The sequence below is a fragment of the Siphateles boraxobius genome, unplaced genomic scaffold (genome assembly GCF_051911475.1).
Source record: "Siphateles boraxobius isolate OS27281-9 unplaced genomic scaffold, OSU_SipBor_1 130, whole genome shotgun sequence".
NCBI classification, from domain to species: Eukaryota; Metazoa; Chordata; class Actinopteri; order Cypriniformes; family Leuciscidae; genus Siphateles; species Siphateles boraxobius.
Genome location: NW_027508734.1, coordinates 27,728,219 through 27,753,182, shown reverse-complemented (window position 1 = coordinate 27,753,182; position 24,964 = coordinate 27,728,219). Strand labels below are relative to the sequence as shown.

General features: G+C 38.1%; 1 protein-coding gene across 1 annotated transcript; it reads left to right on the top strand.

Moving 5' to 3' along the window:
• heatr3 (HEAT repeat containing 3) lies at positions 1–24,546 on the top strand. Its single transcript, XM_077228945.1, has 15 exons — positions 1–262; positions 600–772; positions 7,369–7,456; positions 7,890–7,993; positions 10,415–10,524; positions 12,090–12,230; positions 16,807–17,117; positions 19,330–19,420; positions 19,835–19,989; positions 20,583–20,665; positions 20,751–20,887; positions 22,165–22,253; positions 22,358–22,501; positions 23,675–23,851; positions 24,243–24,546. Exons 1-15 carry the CDS (start codon positions 131–133, stop codon positions 24,354–24,356), a joined length of 2,049 nt encoding a protein of 682 aa, XP_077085060.1. The 5' UTR covers positions 1–130; the 3' UTR covers positions 24,357–24,546.
• The last annotated feature ends 418 nt before the right edge of the window (positions 24,547–24,964 follow it).

The window sequence follows — 24,964 nt, the reverse complement described above, 5'->3', positions numbered from 1 at the left end:
ACGACTATCTCGTGCGCTTTACGACAGCTGCTAATGTCCACATGGTCGCTCGTGTTGTGAGCTTTCCCGAGTTTTAAAACAGTTTGGAATTGATTTTACATTTCAAGTGTATTCCAAACACATTAAAAGCATGGGGAAGACTAAGAACACCAAATTCAAACGACCACCGTTTTCTCCTGATGGTCTTGCAGCGACTCCTGTTAAACAGGGTGTTGAAGAATCAGAAGATGAAGACTCTACGGCAGTGGAGCTACTCGATAAAGTAAGCTTCCAGTACTCTGACAACTCTACAGAGTTGCAGTAAATTATGTCTAGGAATCAGAATACCCCAAAACACTGAGATAAAAACAGTATTAGTGTATCAGGTTAATATGGATTGTACGTTAACGACTGTGTCAGCTCTTTCTCTGATGGCATGTTGACATTGAATAGATAAAGCGAGTCAGCAAACCTTCTTTGCTGAACTGACTGATGCAGCTGTCAAGCAAGTGAAATTCAGCTCTTCAACTCTGAACCAGCTAGTCTTTCTTAACTTACATAGGTGGGTTCAAATATATCTCTGTTTGTAACCCTCTCGCTCTGTATCTATGTATGCACAGTTACAGAGTCCATCAGCAGATGTGCGGGAGTACGCCTGTGCCAGTATATCTCGTGTTGTACAGCAGAGTCAGGCGATCCCAGGGTTCCTCCAGAGAGATGCAGTCAGGAAAATCGGACCATTACTGCTGGATCGCAGCCTGGTGGTCAGAGAGACTGCTGCTGGAGCTCTCAGGTACACACACACACACACACACACACACACACACACACACACACACACACACATACACACACACACACACACACACACACACACACACACTCTCTAGCAGGTGAGACTGACATTCTACACCTGAGCTGTAGTACCAAGTCAAGTCATCCTCATTTATATAGCGCTTTTAACAATGTAGATTGTTTCAAAGCAGCTTTACAGAGATAAACATATAATTTAAGGTAACAGAGATTGGTTTGGTTTTATAGTGGCTCTTGAAAAATGTTTTTTCCAGCTAAAGGTAGTTTTGATTGATTCACTTCCGTCTAAATGATCATTTGTTATTAAATTAGGGGCCGCTAAGACGACACCGTTCTCTCTAAACAGACTTTAAACGTGAACCATTCACCCGCTATGGTGCTGAACTACACATTTTCACATGTGTACAGTGAAAAACACATAAGGGCTTTTTTCACGTGAAATATTAATTGTTTCATTCTAAACCCTGGTTAAATGGAAGCCTGGGTTATCTTGCTTCACATTTCACATTACCCAGGTAAGTGTTCTTATTTGCATAATTGCGGTCAGGGCTGGCCTGGGACAAAAATGAAATTTTGGCCCAGGCTGGTCCTCTACATTTTTATTTTGCTAGATCGTCTGGAAAATTGGCTGGGTCTTTCTGGTGCAGTATTCAGTTGGTTTAGGTCTTATTTAACAAACCGTGCTTTTTTTGATTTGAAGATTGGGGAATTACAAATCTGATACCATGCCTGTTCGACATGGAGTTCCCCAGGGCTCAGTGTTGGGTCCAATTTTATTTAACATCTACATGCTTCCACTTGGGCAGATCATCAAGAAATACGATCTTGGATATCATTGCTACGCTGATGATACACAGATTTACATTACCACTAGTCCTGATGTTCACTGCAAATTAATAGCCTTACATAGTTGTCTAGCAGAGATCAGTGTATGGATGCAGAATAACCTCCTGAAGCTGAATGGCTCAAAAACTGAATTGATGCAGATTGGTACAGTGGCGGCTACTCGTAAGGCAGAGCAGATTAGTTTAATTGTTGATTCTATCATGGTAATTCCCACTTCACAGGTGCGGAATCTTGGAGTACTTTTTGATTCAGAGCTAACTTTTGAAGCACATATAAAAAGCATCTCAAAAACTGCTTTTTACCGTCTGAGAAATGTTGCTCGACTTAGACCTTTTCTCTCTTTTGCAGACACAGAAAAGCTTATACATGCCTTTATTACAACCAGGTTAGATTATTGAAATGCCTTGTTCTCTGGCCTTCCAGCTAAATCTCTCAGAAGGCTACAGTATATTCAAAATTCTGCCGCCCGCGTGCTCACTCTTACTTCTCCTCGTGAACACATTACACAGTTGCACTGGCTTCCTATAAACATGAGAATTGATTTTAAAATTCTTATTTTAACTTACAAGGCACTACATGGGACTGCTCCAGAGTATCTTTGTGAACTCATTAGCCCTTATACTCCATCACGTTCTCTCCGTTCTGCCAATTCTCTTTTGCTACATCAGCCTTCATGTAAACTCAAGACTATGGGGGAACGAGCCTTTTCATATAAAGCCCCGAAGATATGGAATGTGCTTCCTCTTAGCCTCAGAAATGCACCAACGTTGGAACATTTTAAAAAGTTGATTGACACATTTATTTTAGACTGTTTTTTAATTGTTGTATTGCTTTGCTGTTTTTGTGTCTTTTACTGTAGCACTTTGGGTTTAAGAAAAGCGCATTTAGAAATAAAATGTATTATTTATTATTACATATGATCATAAACACCACCCATCTTTGCACGCCGTGTTCAAATTATACCGTGACCTTCGGGGGGGTACAGCTATTTCGACTGGTGACGTCACTCTCCATTTTTTATAGGCTTATACATGAGAACCATTAATCTATATGCGAAATTCTGCGAAAGCTTCTACAACAGTTCAAACACACACATTTGAACACTTTTCCATCCGACAACCTTATCCGTGAGATGATAAACAACTGCTTGCATTAATGCAGTTTCACCAAGATACGGACAATATTTGCTTGGTACAGAGAGCTTCAGGAGCTGCGTGAACTTTTAGCTAGCTAGACTATGACTTCATTATAGATGAGAGAAACGCTATGAACAACCAAATTAAGACAGTTCTGAAAACCTGTTTAGATGACAAGCTGCTCATAACATTTACCACAAAGCACAACGCATGATGATATATATGGCAGTCTGGCAGTATATATCTATAGGCAGAGATTAAAGTTGATTCAGCCACTTACTTTTAATTTTTTGCTGACACATCAGGTACGTATGTGTTGACAGCTAGTGTAGTGATATCAAAGAACCATAGCAAAGGACACAGTCTGAACGTACCAGAGAATTGGTACAGCCCAATGGGGAGTGAGGATTTGAAAATCGTATTTCATTAGATTATTTCCTGAATTGTTGGTATGTGATGGTAATACTGCATTTAAATACAAACAATTTTGGATAGGCTAACATTATATTTAAAAAAAAAAAAAAAAATCAGCACCCCCCATATTATTTTTTTCATCCCTTTTGGGAGGGTCCAAGTCTCATCTAGGGGGGGTCGGACCCCCCCAATACCCCCCGTAATTCTGACAATGTTTGCACGTCCTTGAATATGTATACCAACTCCTATTCCTTAAAACCACTAATGCCTTGTAATGAGTGAGTAGGAACGAGTGAGAGTTAACAGATGAAATAAGTACAAAATTGTCATTTATTAATACAATTGAACTCTAATCCAGACAGTGATGAATCCTAAAACAATCTATTAACTGCATTGGCATAGCAATACCAGTGTTTCTCGCAGGACTTTTGGTAAAACTGGTGGGTTGACCTCGGGCCGTCTTGGGGGGTTCGGGGACATGAACATTTTGTGCATTTTAATGTTAAATTCATCAAACTGGTGCACTTTGAGAGTTCAAAATTAAAAGCTCCAAACCATATTCAGTGTGCAAATGAAACAAAGAAAAATTCAAATCTCTTTTAGTTAAAGTGCCTGTCTACATTACACTACTACATAATAAGTTATAATATTAATCCCATGACTGTAATAGCCATATATTGTAAAACAAATGCACTGAAAAATAAAGGAAACTTTCATAATTAGTTTTGTACTAATTTCTATACTTGAAAGAGATAAGCACATGATCTTTTATTATGACGGAAACTGCATCAAGCTTTTATTTTGGCGGAAAACATGGTTTACAAACGCGTCTTATTAAATTTCTAGTAAATTGCCGTAATCGTCAACTATGCAGATGTGGAAATGATGCATAACTGGGCAATGGTTTCCTACATTCATGAGACAGCCTAAGTGGTTTTAAAGTAGTTCTGCTTAACGCAAGCTCTACACTTTTTCATCTCTCTCCTCATCCTCCTCACTATTTCTGCTGCTGCAGAAAACATATATTTAGACACATTTTACAGTGTCTGCTTGAAGGGCCTGTTTCTATTTTTCACGCTATTTCTCTGCACATTCCTTGCGTTTCTTCTCCATCTCTCTGACTATTTTGACATATACACACTGACATGCACCCTCGCTCAGAGCCCAAAGGGGGAGGGGTTGAAAGATGTGATTGGGCCAGCCCAACATCAATCAAGAAAAGAACCAATGGGCCGCTGATCTACGCGTTTCATGGGCCTGTCAGAAAAAAAATAACGAACTCTGACTTTTTTTTGACCAATGCATTACACCGGCACAAACCCAGCGCCGCCAATTAGGCAAAACAAATCGAATGGGCCGCCGATGTACGAGTTTTATGGGCTGTTAAGACAAAAGAATTAAATGTGTATATTCAATTCAATTCAAATTTATTTGTATAGCGCTTTTCACAATACACATTGTCTCAAAGCAGCTTTACAGAAAGTGCATTTCGGAAATGTACATAGAAAAATACAGGTAGTTAATCATGTATTAATTTATGGCATAACATATCGCCGGCTTTGAGTCGTCTCTTCACAGGCGTCGAGTCGTCTCTTCACAGGCGTTGGGGCATCTGAAGTCTCCGTGAGAGGCTGGATACAAACTGGAGCTGACGAACGCTATTTACCTCGGGACTAGCGTCCCGAGATAACAGCAGAAATGCAGATGGGAAATAATTAGCATAGCTGATGTTCATAATGTTAATGCATTCGAACTGATTCAGCAGTAGTATTAAAGGTTAAGCATTAAGTGAATGCTTGGTTAATATATATATATATATATATATTTTTTTTTAAGTATGAGATGTATAGGCCCAAAAAGCACGAATGCCCACCGGGAAAGTACCCAGTCTGCAAGATGGCCAGTCCACCCCTGATTGTGGTGTCCGTGTCACTGATTGGACTAACATAGGTTTGCATGTGTGACCTGTACATAAAGGGTCTAGCTTTGAACATCCTCATATTATATTGCTGACTGTACTTTTTCCTGAATGGACTTTTTTGGACTATAAGATATGCATCTTCACTCAAATTGTCTAATATGTGAGGACATGACCATTTGACACCTTTTTCCTCTCAAATGCTGAAACTACTGTCTATATGACAAACTGTGTTTCTTTGACTAAACAAAACACATGAATATAAGGCAAGCAATTTGCTGTCTCTTGCTAAGCATCTACAGGCCTGATAGCGCTCCGGCGCCACGCCGGATTTCCGGCGTACAGACGTGTCTGAAAAAAAAAAAAAAACAGCAAAAGAAGCAGAGTTCGACCAATCATAGCGCTGGGTTCATTCCCCAAATAGCAAGCGGGTATGATTGACAGATGCGTAAGGTCTATCATTAAACAGAGACTGAAAATCGACAGCAATAAAGAATCCCGCTCGATCCTCTTCCACTCCCGCGGCCGCCTCTGACTGAGTTCATGAGCGAGGACAGTAGGCTACAGTAGTCACAGTACTTCTGACTCCTGGAGGTAAACGGGCTGAGGTGGATGTGGAAAGTTTAAATATTTTATTGAGTTAACTTAATCTGGATTCTATCATCACACGGACTGATCGCAATCGCATGAGTTGTCTTAAAATACTCCGTCATGCATGTCACTCAGATAAGATGAAGACATCATACAGCCATGCAAATTATAAAAATATTTATTCATTCTCAGTGTTGAGAAACGTAGCCTGCATGTGTTACGTTATTGTGTTATAATAACTAAAGTACCTAATTATGTTACATAATAATTTTGTATGAAAACTAGCGCGTTACTTGTGGATAAGAAACCGTTGTATCAGTGCTGCTCTCTCTCTCTCTCTCTCTCTCTCTCTCTCTCTCTCTCACACACACACACACACACACACACACACACACACACACACACACACACACACACACACACACACACACACACACACACACACACACACACACACACACACACACACACACACACACACACACACACACAAACACAGACCGGACGCACAGAGAGAGATGATAATTGTAAAATGAAAATTGACGAACTGTTTTGTTCTTGGTTGTGTTTTTTTTCCTGTCAAAATGCCAGAAAGCATTTTTTATTATCCATCCTGTGTTTTTAAAATTCGTTAAATGACGGACGTTTTACTATTAACACAGCCCTATGTCAGATTCTTCTAACATATAGGCTACTTGATATTCTTTTTAGAATAAGTGATTCGTTTTGCTATTATTGGTCATGTGACAGGACTCCTGTCTATTCATTGTCAACTATTTTCTATAAGTATGTTTGTATTGGCTTTTATTCAGCTAATGCGTGTCCTGTTTAAAACGTGCAATGTTCAAATGCAAAGACAGCACGGCTCAAATAAAAGCCCTTTTTTTTATCAAGTAGGCTATCATATTTGGATATTGGAATAACAAATTAAGTAGAACTATCTTAAATGTACAAATGTTTTTTTTACTGTTTTCTAGGGGTTTCTTAATTTTAGACTAGTTGACCAGCACACATTATTTTGCAATGCAATATTAATCATGAAAAAAAATACATTGCAGTGCAGTGCAAGTGACATTTAGGATTTGGGTCAAATTCAAAAAACTTTAGAAGTCAAGAATTATGAAGATAGGCATGTGTTTGTGTGTGTCTTGCATTCTCAAAAAATAATGAAAAAATATATGACAACAATATAAGAAGACTAGAAAAACAATCGCTCACCACTTTGTGCCAGAAATTAGCGGAGGATAAACTCGCCATTACGCATCTGTCCCAGGGAAAAAAGTTCAGGCTCAGGATTTTTTTCTACTATCACCCCTGCATCTAGCTGTACTGCATTCATTCACACTGTACAAATTTACCACTGCAATGTAGGGTTAAATCCGTAAAAGCGGTGCTATAAAAAGTGATGCAAACCCTGCTTTTAAATTACAAATGTGAAATGCTCTTCTACCCGGGGTCAGAAGGGTTTTAGAATAGCAATAACCTGAGGACAAGCGTAGTGTGAAAAGCCCTATAGAAACTGTCACACAGACTGCGTGAAGTCGTCTAAAAACACTGCTTCAGCATTTATTGTGTAGAAAAGAAAAATGGTAAATATGTATGTTTTAATGTCATTATTTCTCTCTGGAATATTTGGTGTATAAATTGTAAAAATGACCTTCTGTTTTACAGGAATCTTAGTGCCTGTGGAGGCCCTGAAGTATGTGAGGACATGGTGAGACAGGATGTGTTGACATCTCTGTCTGCTGTCCTGAGGGAGGTATGAATCCTGGATCAATTCACTTTAAACTTTTCTCTATTTACGTTTTTGATGAAACACGCACGGGCTAGTGACGCATGTTTGCAAATTCCTTCGAAAACCACAGATCTAAAATATAAACGCTTAGGCTTACCATCCTGAATGAGGGTAAGACAAAAAACATTTTGGAAGAAGGATTGATGATGTATTGACTATTGTCAAATTTTGTTAATATTGAACAAAAAAAGTTGCATAGTGTACCTTTAAATGGGAAATGAGTTAGGTGTACTGTACTGGCCAGTAACCTTCAAAATATGCTTAAACCAACATAAAAAAGAATTGATAAGATTGTGGATAATTATCCTGCCTGAAAAATTGTGATATTTGTTCGCCCACCCCTAGTGAGGAGAACATTTTTTTATTCATGACTGTTGTGTGTGTTTGTGGAGAACAGTGCTGTGCTGGCTTTGACGTGATGACCTCTCCTGTTATGAAAGGACAGAAACACACGGTGGAAGACATCACCAATGAGGCAGTAAATTTACTTTGGAACCTCTGGTAAGACTAACGCCAAGGTCTTTTTTGTGGTCATGACAGATTGACGTTTATACCTAACAAGAGTATTAAAGGGGTGCTTTACTGCTTTTTTTCTTTGCATGATTGTGTTTATGGGGTGCAATATAACATGTCTTCGTGTTTTTTTTTTTTTATAGCCTAATTTTTCATTAATTTCACCTTTATTGTAAGCCGCTTTCTCCTCTGTCATTTGAACGACCGGTTGACTTCCTGATTCTATGAAATCACTCCCTCAGAAACAGGCAATGGGCTCAGATTGGTTAGTTGGGCCGGTGTGTTGCAATTGGCTAAACTGCGTAGCGCACGTTGTCTGGAAACTTAACGCCCATTACCTTTACATGCGAAAGTTGCATGTGCTCCGGTCAAATGTAAATAATGGTGTCAATATCAGTTTGAGCCAGAATCAGACCCAAAATGCAGCAATGAAGAGAGTCAAGCAGAACCTCCCCAAACAAAGCTCTTACAAAACGTTTCTGAATGGTACATTTTTGTATTATCATTATTCTATTCTACTATTATTAGATAAGAATATCGATATGCTGTTACTTGAAAATGCTACTGCTGCTTGTTAGCTTTTGAGATACGGTTCTCTCCTGATTAAATATTTAATATAACTGAATAAATGACTGAGTAATACCGTTTATTAAAGTAATTTTTGTATCGATATAATGAACAACCGTTTATCTATTCGCAAAACTTAGTTTACTCTGTGAATCTTTTTCTTTAGGTGTACATGTGGCAACTGTTAAAGTGCCAACAGAACGTGAAAACATCTGATAACAGCAGCTGAAGTTTGCTGTTGCAATTACATATAATTTTTTTAACTTTATACGCGTTTGTCTTATACACACAAAATAGCATCAAACTAACTGGCTACTATAAACAAACAGCATTGGCGTTGGTTTACGTTCTTGATCAAACCGAAAAATTACGTCAAAGTATACATGGAAAATACATTTACAAAAATTAGTACATAATTACAAATTCATGTCCAAAATGTTTGTACGCGTTTGTCATAGACACACGAAATAGCATAACTAAGTGGCTACTAAAGCCAGCACTGGCATTTGTTTACGTCCTTGATAAAAACTAAAACATTAGCTACGTCTAAAAGTATACATGCAAATACATTTAAAATGATTAAGTCTTACTTACAGGTTGTGGCCCAACAACTGCTGCCTCTGGTTTTAAAGTTGGAACTGCTTCATGCTTTAGCAACAGTTTGTTGTTGAATCCGGCATTTAATTTGTGGAGATTCTGGAAACTGTCTTCCATAAAATGTGCAGCACAGAGAGCTAAATTATGATTGTAATTTTCTGGAACATAATCAAACATAAATTGTAGCCATTGTTGACGAACTACAGCGTCCGTAGGAAGCCCGAACACAGAAGACCTGACAGCTGGTTGAAAATAGCACACTTTCGACGGCATGGCTACTGCTCTCCACTATAACTCTTCCTCTTCGACAAAGCCGCAGAAATATGGCCATGCCCAATTTTTTGCATATTACGGAGGGAGGGTTGATTATGGGTTAGTTACGTATAAAACCCGGGAAGTATCTCGTTGTAGTCCCATTCGAGTCGTTTTTGTAGGCATTAAACTTCCTGATTTTTAAAAGACGATATCTCTGTTTACGTTGAACTTTCAGTGCAGCAACTTTGCAGATACTGTTCATGCAACATTACACACTATTTAAAATGAAAAAAGTGAAATCGAAATCAACCACCCCTTTAACAAATGTCTTAGAAATGCCCTTGAGTGTTTCATGTGACCGCTTGACAGTGCATCAGCATGATTTATATTGTCCTTAGGGCACTGTTTACATCTGGTATATATAGACAAGGGAGACACATTCCCGGTTACTCCTGATGATTCTTTTTTGTCCTTTTTCTACCACTTCCGTCTTGATTTCTTTGAGGGGAGGGTCTTTGTGCGGTTAAATGTATGGGCTTTTTCAGATCTTTCGATTTAATAGACAAAATAATTTTGCTTGCACAATTTACACATGAATGCGACGGAGATGATGGAAAAACGTACAGAGAGCAGCAGCTAGCGCTCTTCACATAATGTTTACGCATTAGGTCAGTAGGTGAAGAATAGGCGGTCTTTTGTGGCTGTTCGAATGCATTCGTTTTTGACTACCTCTGGAAGTGGTTGAAAATGGACAAGCTCAAAATGTTTTAGACCCTGTTTACACCTGTGTTTCCCATCGTCTGCATGTGATCCGATCAACCAAAACACATCCTAATACCAGGTGTAAACAGGGCCTAGATTAATCAGTTATATTAAAAAGAAAAGTAATTTAGCAAAACATTAAGTGATGGCATTTAGAGTATTACTTAGCATTTACTTAAATTAAAACAAAGCATGAAGAGTTGTGCTGTAACTGCTTCTGCTGTGTAGTGAGAGCAGTAGCACAGCAGTGTCAGTGTTCAACAAGTCTGGACTTCTAGATATTCTTCTACGCTGTCTACAGAGGCACCCTCAGAATATGGAGCTGGCAATATCAGCAGGTACACACACACACACACACACACACACACACACACACACACACACACACACACACACACACACACACACACACACACACACACACATATATCACTAGGGATGGGAATCGAAAACCGGTTCCACTCGAGAACCGGTTCTAAATTTTACGATCCATCGATATTGTATGCCCTCGACGTTAACGAGTCCTCTTATCGATGCTCCTGCTCTGAGTCAGCCATAGTATGTACAGACCGTGAACTCACAACTGTCCCTTTTGTCCTTTATCAAGCACCATAGCACCGCGTCCAAAGATAATCTTTGTCCTGCAAAGTCTTATTTGATCAGTGAGTAAAATTGTCTCTCTCTGGTAATGTAGATGAACCGCTGCGCTTGTGACAGGGCGCATGTTAAACTGATCGAGCAGAGAGAGAGAGAGAGAGAGAGAGAGAGAGAGAGAGAGAGAGAGAGAGAGAGAGAGAGAGAGAGAGAGAGCCCCGGTCGCGCGCACGCACTCTCTCTCTTCGGAGCAAGGCGAAAGTAGGCTTCACCGTCTCAAAACTAAGCGCTGTCTTCCTCTCTCCCTCGCACATATTAATCAAAATAAACGACACGATGGTAAGGTAGGGAGACTAAAGTTTTATGTGGAGCATTCGGAGATTTGTTTTTCCTGAATTGCCGCTGGGTGTGAATTGTGCTAAAATACGTTGTCTTATCTTCTCTGAAAAGTCTTCCGCACATTCAGCTGACATAATCACACTTCAAATAAACGAAAAAAAACGATCCAGTGATGAAATGTTTTCTGTGATGACACACATCTTGTGGGATGTCCCAACTGACGGGATAATCACACAACGCGCACACGTCCGATAATGACACGTCCAATTCGCGAACTAATGACTCATTTGAACCGATTCGTTTTAATGAATGGTTAAAACAACTGATCTTTCCAACACTGAACTCACGGGACGTTTAATCGGTGTATAACTAATCGGTAACACTTTACAATAAGGTTCCATTTATTACAGAAATTACATAAAAAGTACAGTTTGCTTAGTCAAGTGTAAGCATTAAAACGACTTGTTTTTCCCCCCGAAAAAGACTACTTTTTCCCACACACTGCTATCAGGAATCGATAAGAGAATCGTTAAAGAATCGGATCGATAAGCAGAATCGTTAGTGGCATTGATATTGATAAAATCTTATCAATTCCCATCCCTATATATCACTCTTCAAAAGTTTTTTTTTTAAAGAAATTAATACTTTTATTCAACATGGATGTCTTAAATTGACAGTAGACATTTGTAATGATACAAAAGATTTGTTTCAAATAAATGCTGTTCTTTTAAACTTTTTATTCTTCAAAGAATCCTGAAATATTTGTATCATGGTCTACACAAAAATATTAAGCAGCACAGCTGATTTTAACATTGATAATAATTATAAAAGATTCTTGAGCATCAAATCAGCATGTTAGAAGTCATTTTGAAGGATCATGTGCCACTGAAGACAGTTAAATACATTTATTTGTGACTATTTAGAGGTAATTGCTGTTGTTTGTGTATGTTTTTTTTTTTTTTCTGTGTAGCTCACTGCTTGCACACAGTAACAGAAGAGAACTCCGAATTGGTGCGCAGTGTGAATGCAGGGGTATTTGGCATCTTGGACAACATTCTGTCCACCACACACACCAGTATGGAATACACTCTCCTGCGCACACTGGCTGCAGGTAAAATAACACGACACTGGACGTTTAATAAATATTTGTACTAAATACATTTACTACATCCAACCTTTTTTACAACACACAGATGGTACTCAACCATCATGCTTTTTTTTTTTTTTTGTGGCAGGAAAAGCATTTCTTCTCTTGACCACTAAGTGGCGCATATAACCATAGATGTTATAAATGTTAATTATGTCCGTTATTATGGAGTTGATTTATCACAGCTCATTTTCGCGCCATGTGGAGATTACAAAAAATACTATCAATAAGATTTTTTAAAATCACATTCACAATGTGTGAATACCAATTGTAGTAATCTAAAGCCAATGTAAGCATTTGCTGTTAATGAATTCAAACAGAGCAGGACATGTCCAAATTGGTCTACTTTTTCATGGAGTGCACTTTATAATGCTCTACCAACACCGGTAGTGTGTTTAATTTGTTCCATTAAACAAATCTTAATAAGCTTAAGTATTATGATATAATCTCCTTCTAATGATATTAAAAAAAAAACTATAGAAATGTGTACTATTAGGCTTAGGGCTGGGTATCGCAATACAATTTTCTATATCGATACCGATACCTTGACTTCGATACCGGTTTCTGCACAATACTTTTTTCGATACCAATTTTATGAAACCAGTTTTAACAATATAGCACTACCTAAAAAAACACTTTTATTTTTTCAGTTTGACTTTTTTACACTCATATTTTGAGTCTGTAAAAAGCACCAATGCTAAAGTTTTCTATGTAACAACATGTATTCTTTACTTCAGTGAGCTCATTGTTTCTGCCTTAACTTAATGCATTGTTAGGGCCTGAGCACCGATGGTGAGAACACCCTATTGGAATTGCTCCGTTTATTATTATCATTTAACAATGAAACTGAATGAAAATTAATTGAAATGCATTACACACAGTCACCTCTGATAACAGATCACTCTAAATTGTAATTTAGACACATGCATTTTCTGTAAAGCTGCTTTGAAACGATATGTTTTGTGTAAAATGTAGGGCTGCAACTAACGATTATTTTGATAATCGATTAATCGGACGATTATTTTTTCAATTAATCGATTAATCGGATAGAAATTAAATTAGATTTTTTTTTAATAATAACTAAATAAAACCGTAAATCAGGGTATTTATGTGTAAAAGTGTACTTTAAAAAGTGCAAAAGCCACACATTGAGTTTTACTAATATCAATATTTGCATTGTTTTTAATGATAATTGCTGATGGCAAGTTGACAAACATGATTATTGTTAAAAAAATGATATCCAACATATTATGTTTTAACACAATTTTTGTTAAAACAAATTTACACAGACATGTTGTTCAGATGTGAATATCTGAACTAAAAACAAACTAAAAACATCTAAAATATATAATTCATTTAATTTTTATTTAAAATTAATTATATATAAGGAATATAAGGATAAAGAATATAATGTATATTATATATAATATATAAAAGAATAATATAAGGATAAATTGATTAAATAAATATAGAAAGACTGAAAACAATTGTGTGAATGTAGAGCCGCAGTAGATCGCGTTTGAAAAACAATTAAAACTTAGTAGACAAATGCTATAAAAAGAGAACGGAATGGAGGTAACGTTACCCAGCAAGCTAACAGGCTTGAGTAAAGGACAGGAGAAATTATGCATTAGTGCACAAGCATTCGCTGAAAACCACTGAGTACAGTGACTAAAAAACAATATTTTACTGCTGCTGTTATTAACTGCCTTTATATTTAGTGCTTCGCTTTGTAAAGACCGTTTTAATTTAACCTATTTCTGCGGTAGCGCTATTTTAATCCATCACTTACGTTGCGAGCGAACTGATTGCGCAACCTGATGCTCGAGACAAAAATACAGACATCCCAAGATCCCGGAAGTCCCGGGAGTCTACCGCATATTGATTGCGGCTCCCTGATGCCCGCGAATTAGTTCAAACTCCCGAAATCTAGAGCGCGCAAGCAAGAGCGCGCATGCGAGACAGAGACTGCTCCAAACCGTGTAGCGCGCGCGCTCGGCAGAGCGCCTGAGGGAGAGAGACCTTGCGTGTGTGTGCGTACCAGTAAACGCTCCCCGTGACGTAAGCAGACCAACTAATCGATAATGACATTCGTTGACAACGATTTTCATAATCGATTATAATCGATTTTATCGATTAGTTGTTGCAGCCCTAGTAAAATGCTACACAAATAAATGTGAATTGAATTAAATATAGGCTACTGGGGTGCAGGATATATGCCTCTCGCTCAGCACACACAAAGCATGCCGCAAAGCACTGGCAAAAGTACCCTAATGATTATGGATGTGTCGGGAAACGATAGCAAAGACATATTTTAATTGTTTATTAATAAACAAGTGTTTACTGAGTGTGTTGGCTGCAAATTTGAATATGGCGATGCTGACTCGTCATTCCTGCAATAGTGAACGCGGGCGCGCCTATATGGATTACATAAACTATTTATTTCTAATTGTTTCATTTAATAGTAGACATATTTTGACTGTCTATAGTCTTATTTCTCATGTCTGTGAGGCAAGTATCCTATACGTTGAGTTTCGGTTCATTTGTGACGTACTCCAGTTCTTGCAGTCGAAGACGGATAAACTTTCTACTCTCAAGTTTATTCTGTGCGCTTTTAAGTGCCTTATCAGATTTACCGTGTTGCCGGTCTTGGCAGCAATTATTTTGTCGAAAATATTGCATCGCGTGCTTCTGGCATAGAGTCTGGTATATAGGTAGGTACACTTTTGATAATTTCCACATATTTTCTATCAATCTGGTTTGGGGCACACACACACTACAGCCTTTGGGGCATACACACACACACACACACACACTACAGCATCACGTGCGACGAGCCACGTCTCTGGGCAACCACGTAAACTAGTGTTTTTCCGCTATAGCCAATCATGCTGCATGCTTATTGTTTCACTGATGTTGACGAGATTAACCATTTTGGTACCGAAAAACAAGACATGTTTCGATACTCGGTAGTACCGAGACAATTCGGGTACGAACTCGATACCCAGCCCTAATTAGGCTACACATTTGCAAGGGAGTATTAAGAATGATAAGACAATAGCCTTGTGTGTTGTAGGCTACAACATGCTGCAACTGCGCTTCAGGCTATTCTCTCTTAAATATTTTCTCTTAAACTATATTGGCTGACAGCGTTTGTTTTACCGTGAGGTTTAGAAATAAGAAACAGCAGATTATTATGGTCCAGCATTTGTTTTTGTGAATCACTTGAAAAAGTGAGATGAAATTGAGATGACTGACAGTGATACTGATAACCAAAGCGACGGAAGAAAAACAACAAATTTCAAAACAGATCTGTTCATTAAACAAACCAGCTGAATATGTTTATTATAGCTTTAAAAAGACTAAACATTTTTGTTGACTAAAGTTACAACAAAAAAAAACTAACAAAATAGTATTGCTTTTTAGTTTGTTTTTAGCACTTAACCTCATTCTTATGATGTAAAATATTAATAATCTATGCTTTCACTTTTCCTTTAATCCCTATCTATTCTAGCTTATGCAACTCTGAGCAATGTCCGTAGCTGTGTAGCGCGTGTACTCACGCCGTAGCTGTGTAGCGCGCGTACACTTCGGCGTACCCTGACGTGCACCTCTCCAAAAATGTAACGTCAATTCTACGCGTACCGCAAGCGCTGTGATTGCTAGAACCGCTCCCTGGGTTTCACATGCTCCCTCTGCATGTGTAATTGCGCGTCAACGCGGACAACGACGCAGAGATATAAATGCAAACCAACGCGTAGTCTATAGCATATAGTCTTCGGCGTAAGTCCAACGCAGAAGTATAAATCAGCCAAGAGTGAGGTGAAGTGGTCGAGCACAAGGTGCAGCGACAAGCGGGTGCGTTCCTGTGAAACTGTTGCGGTCATGCTCGTCTCACGCACGCGCCCGCGCCCGTTCGTGCCGAAGTTGAATTGTCTATAACTTTTTATAAAGGGCGCGCAGCACAAATCATTAGAAGAGAGACTGATCGTCGGCTCGCTGTTAGTGAGTTTCCAGAATCTAAATAGTTATTATCTATAGGTGTTATAGTACTATCCATAGAGCGCCTGTTATTCACTCGCGGAGCGCAAACCTTTAACTGTTCACCAGAGAGAACCTGCCTCTCTCCACTGCTTGTTTGGGTGGGTTATTTGCTGGCTGACCAACATCCCACCCCTCCTGTGATCATGGTTTGACTGTAGGCCTATGTGTATTCAGAGCCAGTGAGCAACGGACTTTCAAAATAATAATAAAAAAAAACTGCGTTAACGTGCGATAAAAAAATTGCCGGCATTATTTAATAAATGGGTTAACGCAATAATAACGCGTTAACTTGCCCAGCCCTAGTATTAACTAATGTTAACTAATTGATCCTTGTCTTCCAAAGAGTTGATAGTGCTAATAATTGGTGAGGAAATTTAAGACTGAAATGCTGCTTTCTGAATGGGTAGTGGAGACTGAATGTATAGTTGAAATAAAGCTAATTTTTATAAAGCTAGTTTTATGTTTAATAGTTGTTTGTCTTTCATCTGTTCTTCAGGCTCTTTATGGAATCTAAAAAGCAGTCTGTCTTCTGCTCAGCAGTCTCAGACACTGACAGCGCTGGCCGCCACTCTCTCACACTGTCTCATTTTGGATGCTGGAGTGCTCATCCCAGAGCTGTGGCAAGCTGAATCTGCCCGCTTGTCTAAAGAGACAACATCTGCCACTGAGTCAGATCATACAGACGAACGGCCTGCAGGGCACAAAGCTGAAGAGATGGAGGTGGATGTGAGAGATGAGAAGATAAATGGAAGAAAGCCCAAGGGACAAATGTCAAAAACAAAAAGTGACATTTCAGATCTGTTGCCTGTAAGTTTGAAGCTGCTCTGTCTTGTTTAAAAAAAAAAAAAAAAAAATTGACTACAAAAATTAGCCTTTTATTATGATCGGTTAGAGTGCAGATGGAGGTCACAGGCACACTCTTTAAGAACATCTTCACTATTTTCCTCAACATGAGGACTATGTCTTATTGACTGGCTGAATGTGTAACATGACTCAAATAAGGCCATTGTGAGAACGGAATACCTTCTGCGCTCTCTCTTTCCCCTTCAAGCCATGTAAACGCAAGTGATGGCATATCTGTCCCTCAGAGCAAGATGGTTCTCGCTCTCTCTAAACACAGAGTGACTGTCCTTATTTACATATGAGTGTGCAGGGCTACAGTAACCTCTCTGAACTCCTGTTGGCAAGTGTAACCTGCCCATAGGGTGTCCTGAACATTGTCCTCTTTGAAAGTTCATGGTGAGATTTGATCCAGATCCTCATTTGTGGCCTAGTTTTCATCTTGAACCAAAGCAAAGCATTTTTACTGTATCTGTCCTTTCCGTGTTGCCATGAATGGCCTTAATTCTTTCATTTTCTATTTCAGCTTCATCGAGTCAATTATTACCCTTATTTTTTAAAATAATTATAACCCTTGAAAACAGCCATATTTTTGAAGAGGTACTTGAAAAGTGCTTGAATTATTAAAAATAGGGATGCACCGATACCGAGCTCATGTACTCGTAAAAATGCTCCGATACCAACAACCGATAGGCCTACCAGGCAGCGTGTGTATAGTAACAGCTGTGGTGCGCGAGCTGATCAGAGAAAACCGCGATATCATTTTTTTTCATATAAATATATTTATAACCGCGATTTAAAAATAAAAATTTTACAAAATTTTTTAAAAACGCCCATCTTGGCGAGTATCCTATAGTAAACAAAGCCAGTTATATCTCAAGTGAATGTAGACAGTGTTCAAATGGGGTCCGTGCGTTCAGTCTTAAAGGGGCAGCAGTTTAACAAACCCACTGCTGTTTTAATGTTAATCAAACAATGGACAAATAAATTACTCGCTGCTCTTGACTAAATAGGCTACCCTTATCAACTTTACAAAAATATCCATCTATATTTAATTTATCCTGTTATGAATATGCAATTTTTTCACATTTGATGACTTCTGATGTTTCTGTTTCTGTAAATTTCTGTTCCTGTTAGATCTACCCGAAAAACTCTAAAAACACTGTTTATTTCATTTGTAAGTTGATTATTCGTTCTTATCTTGTTGCTGACTGCTTACCTTTAATAATGTTTAAAATTCATATTAATTAGGCTGGCAGTTTTTGTTATAGTATCAAAATTGGATTAAATAACTGGTATTTCACTGGTGTCTAAACATTTGTAGCACTGACCCAATCCACAGCACTGAGCCCTGCTGGAGCTGCTCTAAATATGTGCTGTGCTATTCAATAAAAGATAAAATATGATAGAGCAATAGAATGTACAGTAACAGAAGCTCATACAATGCATTTTAGCAGGCTAAATTAACCATGAAAATAATTGAAAGAAATATATATTTGATGAACAAATTAAGCCAACTAATATGATTTATATTCTTTTGGTTTATCTACTAATACATGTAAAAATTACAAATGCAGTGAAAATTCAGGGATCGGTTACGGTGTCGGTATCTTGTTCTGCAAAAAGTGGTATCGTGCAACGCTAATTCAAAATATTGTGATTTTTTTTGTTATTGAAAAAATACAATTGTTTCACGCTAAATCAACACTGCAGCCCATCTGAGATATAGAGTTTTTTTCTCATGGCTATGAGGATGATATTAAGTATATAAGCATATAATACAATTTCATTCTTCAGGTCAATCATAATGGGAAAAAAATCAGTTTCAATATGCTTTCAATGGTTAAGGGGATATCCCATGCCTGACAGCGCTGGTCAATGGATTTGACCTCTATGAAGTGAAACATAAGATACCATATATATTTAATTTGAGTAAAAAAATAAAATGAAATAAATAAAAATAATATTAAAGATATTGTTTGATAAGTGCTGATTGAAGTCCTTGAAATCCAACAAAGTAGTGCTTGAAAAGTCCTTGAAAGTCCTGGATTTTCATTTTCATTTGACAGAGTCTGTACGAACCCTGTTATTAGTAATCAGTTAAACTATCTTATAGTAACCATCATTATACGTGTACAGATGACCCAGTTTTGTTGTGTGTGTATGTTGTGGTTTTAAGAGAGACAGACTGGAGTTGCGAGAGGCCAAAGCACTGTTGTCAGCACAGCAGACGTCCCTGGAAATCATCGTCAACATGTGCTGCTCTGATGGTGAGTTTGTGTTGTTTATAGGCGAGCAGTTGAATGTTCTAAACCCTGTACTGGATTAGAGTAATGATTTCTGTGTTTGTATCATAGAAGACGAGGCAGAGAATTATGTGATGGGACATTAACACTCTCTCTCTGTCTGTCTCTCTCTCTGTCTGTCTCTCTCTCTGTCTGTCTCTCTGTCTGTCTCTCTCTCTGTCTGTCTCTCTCTCTCTATCTGTCTCTCTCTCTGTCTGTCTCTCTCTCTCTATCTGTCTCTCTCTCTGTCTGTCTCTCTCTCTCTGTCTGTCTCTCTCTCTCTGTCTGTCTCTCTCTCTCTATCTGTCTCTCTCTATCTGTCTGTCTGTCTCTATCTGTCTCTCTCTCTCTATCTGTCTGTCTGTCTGTCTATCTATCTGTGTGAGTGTTTGTTTGTAGAGCCCTCAGATGATGAGTGGGAGGAGATGTCCAGCAGTGATGAGAGTGAGGTGTGTGCTGATGGGATGCCGGACACTAATTCCAGCCTGTTCTCTCCTCTCTGTCTGTCTGCTGAACTTCACACAATCCTGCTCAACCACAGCATACCTCAACAGGTAACACATACAATGACATGGTGTTTTTGTGTAACTCTGGTGTTACAGACTCTTATGATCCAGTTGGGAAAACAAACCTCACATGCTTTACTCCAGGCTGCTTTGGGATATTTGTAAAACAAGCCAAATTGGGAGCACTATGGGCATATTTTGGCTTAATAGTGAAATGAGGATATCGTTTAGTCCTTATGAAAGATTACTTTTAATGAGCGAGGACAGATTAAATGTATCAAACTTGACAGGAAAGGCATTTATAATTAGGGCTGTCACGATTCCTCGATAAAATTTGAGTACTCCATTTTAAAAATTCCTTGATTGAAATTTACCCATGTTGAGTAACCGGCAAAATACTGAAAGTGTCGCATTGCACGGACAAGAATCCACTTAATGTCACTTAATGTTAAAAGTGGACTTGGGGGAAATTCATAAAACATTTAAGAAATACTCAAAGAACACTCAAAAGGCAACTGTTTGTATTTGTAATACATTTGTATAATATACTTAATACATTCTTGGGTATTATTTGTATAACATACTGTTCATGTGTCATAGCTGTGTGTTCTGTATTCAATTCACTGTCTGATTGTTTTCAGGTCTTAAAGAAGGCAGAGTTCCCCAGTGCTGCGGTCCTTGAGCTCTGTAACAAATATCCTGCCTGGAAATGCCTCTTGAAAAAGTAAAAAACGTATGCATGATGGTTTCAGTATCATGCAAAGCTATGAGAACCCTAATCTTATTCTCTCGAGCTTTGTTTCTTCTAGGATGCACCGGGTGCAGTGTCGGGCACTGACGTGTCTCCATAATATCCTTTCCTCTATGGATACAGAGTCTCTTGGTGGTGTTTCAGGGCTACAGGCAGTGGCTCTGCAACTCTCCACATTGGTCTTCAGCTCAGCAGGTGATTAATTGCTGGGAGATTAATTCAATTTTTTTTTCAATTACAATTTTGGATAATCTAAAATAAGTTATAACGCTTATTTGTGCCACAATCCTTTTTGCAGTGATTCTTCCAATTTGTCTTATTATAAATCCAGCTCATATTTTTCCTTAACAGCAGAACTGTAACTTTTTTGTCACACATTACATCAATATATTAAATTAATAAGTAAAAATAAATTAGAATAAATATTTTGTAGTGCACTGTGAAAGAGCAATATAGTTGATCTTATTCATTACCATTTTTTATTTTTATATTTATATAAAGGGTTTGTTCACCCAAGTATGGAAGCCCTGAACCGCAACGTTAAAAAAAAATCCGTAAAATAAAAAAAATTGAAATATTTCGAGAACAAAGTTGAAACTTTATTCTCGAAAAATGTCGACATCAACTGTTAAGTTACACATATTCTTTGAAATATATACTTTTGTGTTCAGAAGAAGAAAGAAATTCGTAAAGTTGAGAGTAAGTAAATGATGACAGTATTTTCATTTTTGGGCAAACTATCCCTTTAATGTGTATATATATTAATTAGTACTGTCAAAAATCTAACATACGTTTTTGTTTACATAATATATGTGTGTGTGTGTATATATATATATATATATATATATATATATGTAGTGCTTTGCAGTATGACCAAAAATTTATATCACAGTATTTTTCAAAATTATACCGGTTTCACGGTATATGACGTTTTTTTTTAGCATGACTGGGTGTTAACCACATTTTCTCCCGATTGAGAGAGGAAATACTGCTTCGAATTGACTTAGAATGCCTTATTTTGCTGTAATGAATGAATATTTTAGAAAAATTCCACACTAGTAGTAATACAGGTTTGCAGGGCCTCACAAAATGATGCTGTTTATAAAGAGGTGCCAGCAGGAGGCGCTGTAACATCGGATCTTTTCATTCAACGATGTCAAAGCCTTTTGGAATATCTATTTGTGGCGGACAGTGTTGATATTGTGAACCAATGTATGGGAAACTGTAATATAATTTGACAGCTATCAATTTTAGTTTAGCCGTTTTCACCATCACGCTTAGTAACCCATACAGCTGTGCATCACCACAGTGCAACAGTGAAAAGGGGTTGATAGATGCACCGGGGACCCGATTATAGCACTTAAACACAGATAAAGTCAGATTTTCGGTATTAAATAATTGTGATTTCAGTATTGACCAAAATGATTGTGATCGTTGAATCATGATTTCTTCAATTCTGAATTAATTTCTAGAGGTATTAAAGGATGAGGAGTTCCTGGAGGCTGTGACCAGTGCTCTTCGCTCTCTTCTACAGATCATGGCTACCAAAAACATCCCTCAGGTCAAAACCACATTCATCATTTTTATGCTTTAGTGGAACATAATTTCAAGCTTTACCCTGTATTTGTATGTAACTGTGTGTGTTTTATGTGCTGTATCCTGCAGTGTATGACTCCACACCAGCTAATGAGTTTTTGTGAGGCTGCCACCAGCTGTGAGCTGGTCAGTGTGAGAGTTAACGCTCTGGCCATTCTCGGTATCACAGGAAGTTCTCTTGCCAAAGAGAAAAACACAGAAGACACTCTACGGGTAATTCTGATACTGGTAGAATTATTAGAATAACATTAGTCTTGTTTATATTGCCTTTATTATGCCCACAATAAATATAACATTCAGAAATTATTACCTTATTTTCGGTTATAAATATTGGTCAAATGTTCATTTTATAAAATTTTAATTAAAATATATTTGTGTAGGAAATTCTCCCATCTAGCGGTCAACTTGTATTTTGCATTTTCAAATGCGTGATGCATCTACGGTAGCTGTTATGTACAAAAAGCTATGACAGGGTGTCTTCTAATAGCACTTCGTTGAGTTTTCCTTCGGGTGAACAGGTTTGTTATTTCAAACAAACTGCAACTTGACAACGAATAAACGAATGTTACAGTATGAATTACTGACTGACTTGCCGGGGCAGTGACAAGCGCCTCTCACTGCTTTGCTCTGCTCCTCCGTTTCTGCTGCTTTCAGTTACTAGCTGTCTTCAGCTGACTCTGAACGAAACGCGTTGTGGAAACGCGTTGGCCTAGTACTTTTTGACCCTCTCTGCTATTATAGTTTTTCAATGTGGCGGAACGACATGGAAGCCTCCGTGGACCTACCCGTCACAAGTATATAAAGATAATATACATAAGGGGTGGTGAGGGCGCAGTGGATAAGACACATGCCTTTGGTGTGAGAGACCCGGGTTCGAATCCACTGTGAGACACCAATGTGTCCCTGAGCAAGACACTTAACCCCTAGTTGCTCCAGAGGCGTGCGACCTCTGACAATATAGCAATTGTAAGTCGCTTTGGATAAAAGCGTCAGCTAAATGAATAATTGTAAGATGTAAATAATAAATTCTTCGATTACGAGGATAAGTCAGCTCATTGGCATAGGTATTTGTACACTATTGAGGACATATTTATGATTAAAAATATTGATTTTGGATAATAAAATACTATAGATGAATAATAGATTATTCATAGAGTAAATAACATGGAATGCAGTCTCATTTTACTAAATTACAGATGGCTACATTTACCACATTCTACAGTATCTTAGGACATAAATATATTTTGATTTACAAATTAATTGCATGATAAAATATACCTGTTTGCCTGCCCTTTCATAAGTTAATCACTGAGCTAAGTTTTTGCAGTTTATTCTGCATTAGCTTTGGCCAGTTGTACAGCCAGCCTTTTCTTTTCTTTTTTGCAGCTGATTGGAAATGCATTACTGAATGTTGCAACGAAGGACACAAACCTGGTGGTGAGCGGAGAAGCGCTGGATGCCCTCTTCGATGTGTTTGCTGATGGCGATGAAGCAGAGACTGCTGGAAAAAATATTAACCTGCTTTCATCGCTCAAAGCTCTTCAGCCAGGGTTTAGGGCCAAGGTTTGTTTAAAGCCAACAAGAAATATTAGCACAAAGATACAAATGCATTCATGTTCGCACACTTGAGCTGTGACACCTCTAAATACAGGCTTGAGCTTAAGTTTCAAGAGCAACATTTTGTCTGTTCTCTGAGATTGAGATCTGTTGCATAAGCACTGTCATAAGACTGTCCACAGAAAGGAGCACTGAAATCCAACTGAAAGGATCTGTCTTGGTTGGCAGATCCTAAAAGTTCCACTTTAAAACTGTAAAGTACTTTTTTTCAGCTGCTTTTATCAATTCACAGTCTGACCATTCGCAACATGGCCATTGCTGGATCTCTGTATTCTAGTATGTTCTTAGGCCTTTAGATGGCAGGCTTTTCAAAGTTTGGCTTTTTGTTCCCTCACAGCTGCGAAAAGAAGGCAGAGGACAATATAGCCCTGATCAGCTTTGTGTTCTGGACAACATAAGGACCAACCTTAAGAGATTCATCGGCTACTTGGAGAACCTGCAGAGAAAATGAGGTTTCAGAGACCAGGAATACAAATTCTCTGTAAACTGTTCGCCTAATTTTATTTAGCATTTCCTGTCTGTACTCTATGGCTTTATTTTGGTTTTATTTTTTTGTGAGTGTTTATGTGAGGAAATTAAAATACAAAATGATATTTGTAAAACCAAAAATATAAGTGCTTTAATTAAATAATCACATATCACAATGGTCTCTTGTTGTGTTGTTGACAATTAAGAAGAGGAATTATGAATCAGTGATGTCTGTTTTTTTGACTTATAATGTACACTCCCTTGACCATCAAATCTCTGCATTTATACTAAACTGAAAAGTGTGAGTGAAGCAATGTCATCCTGTTTTATATCAGATGCCCCATTATACCCCGTGTTTATTTTCTGGCTTCTGATAAGACCTGTCCACAGCGAGAGCATCTGTAAATGATAACGGATCAGTGCCCTGGGGTTACTTTATAAACACTATGTTGCTCAGCTTTCCCTCTCACCTAGTCCGTCGTCATGTGAGAACAACAACCCTTTGTATTTTTTTATGGCCCACAGCAACAGTAGATTATCTGATGTTTATGAGTTGCATTGGATCCCTCATAAACCTGTCTACATAAAAAG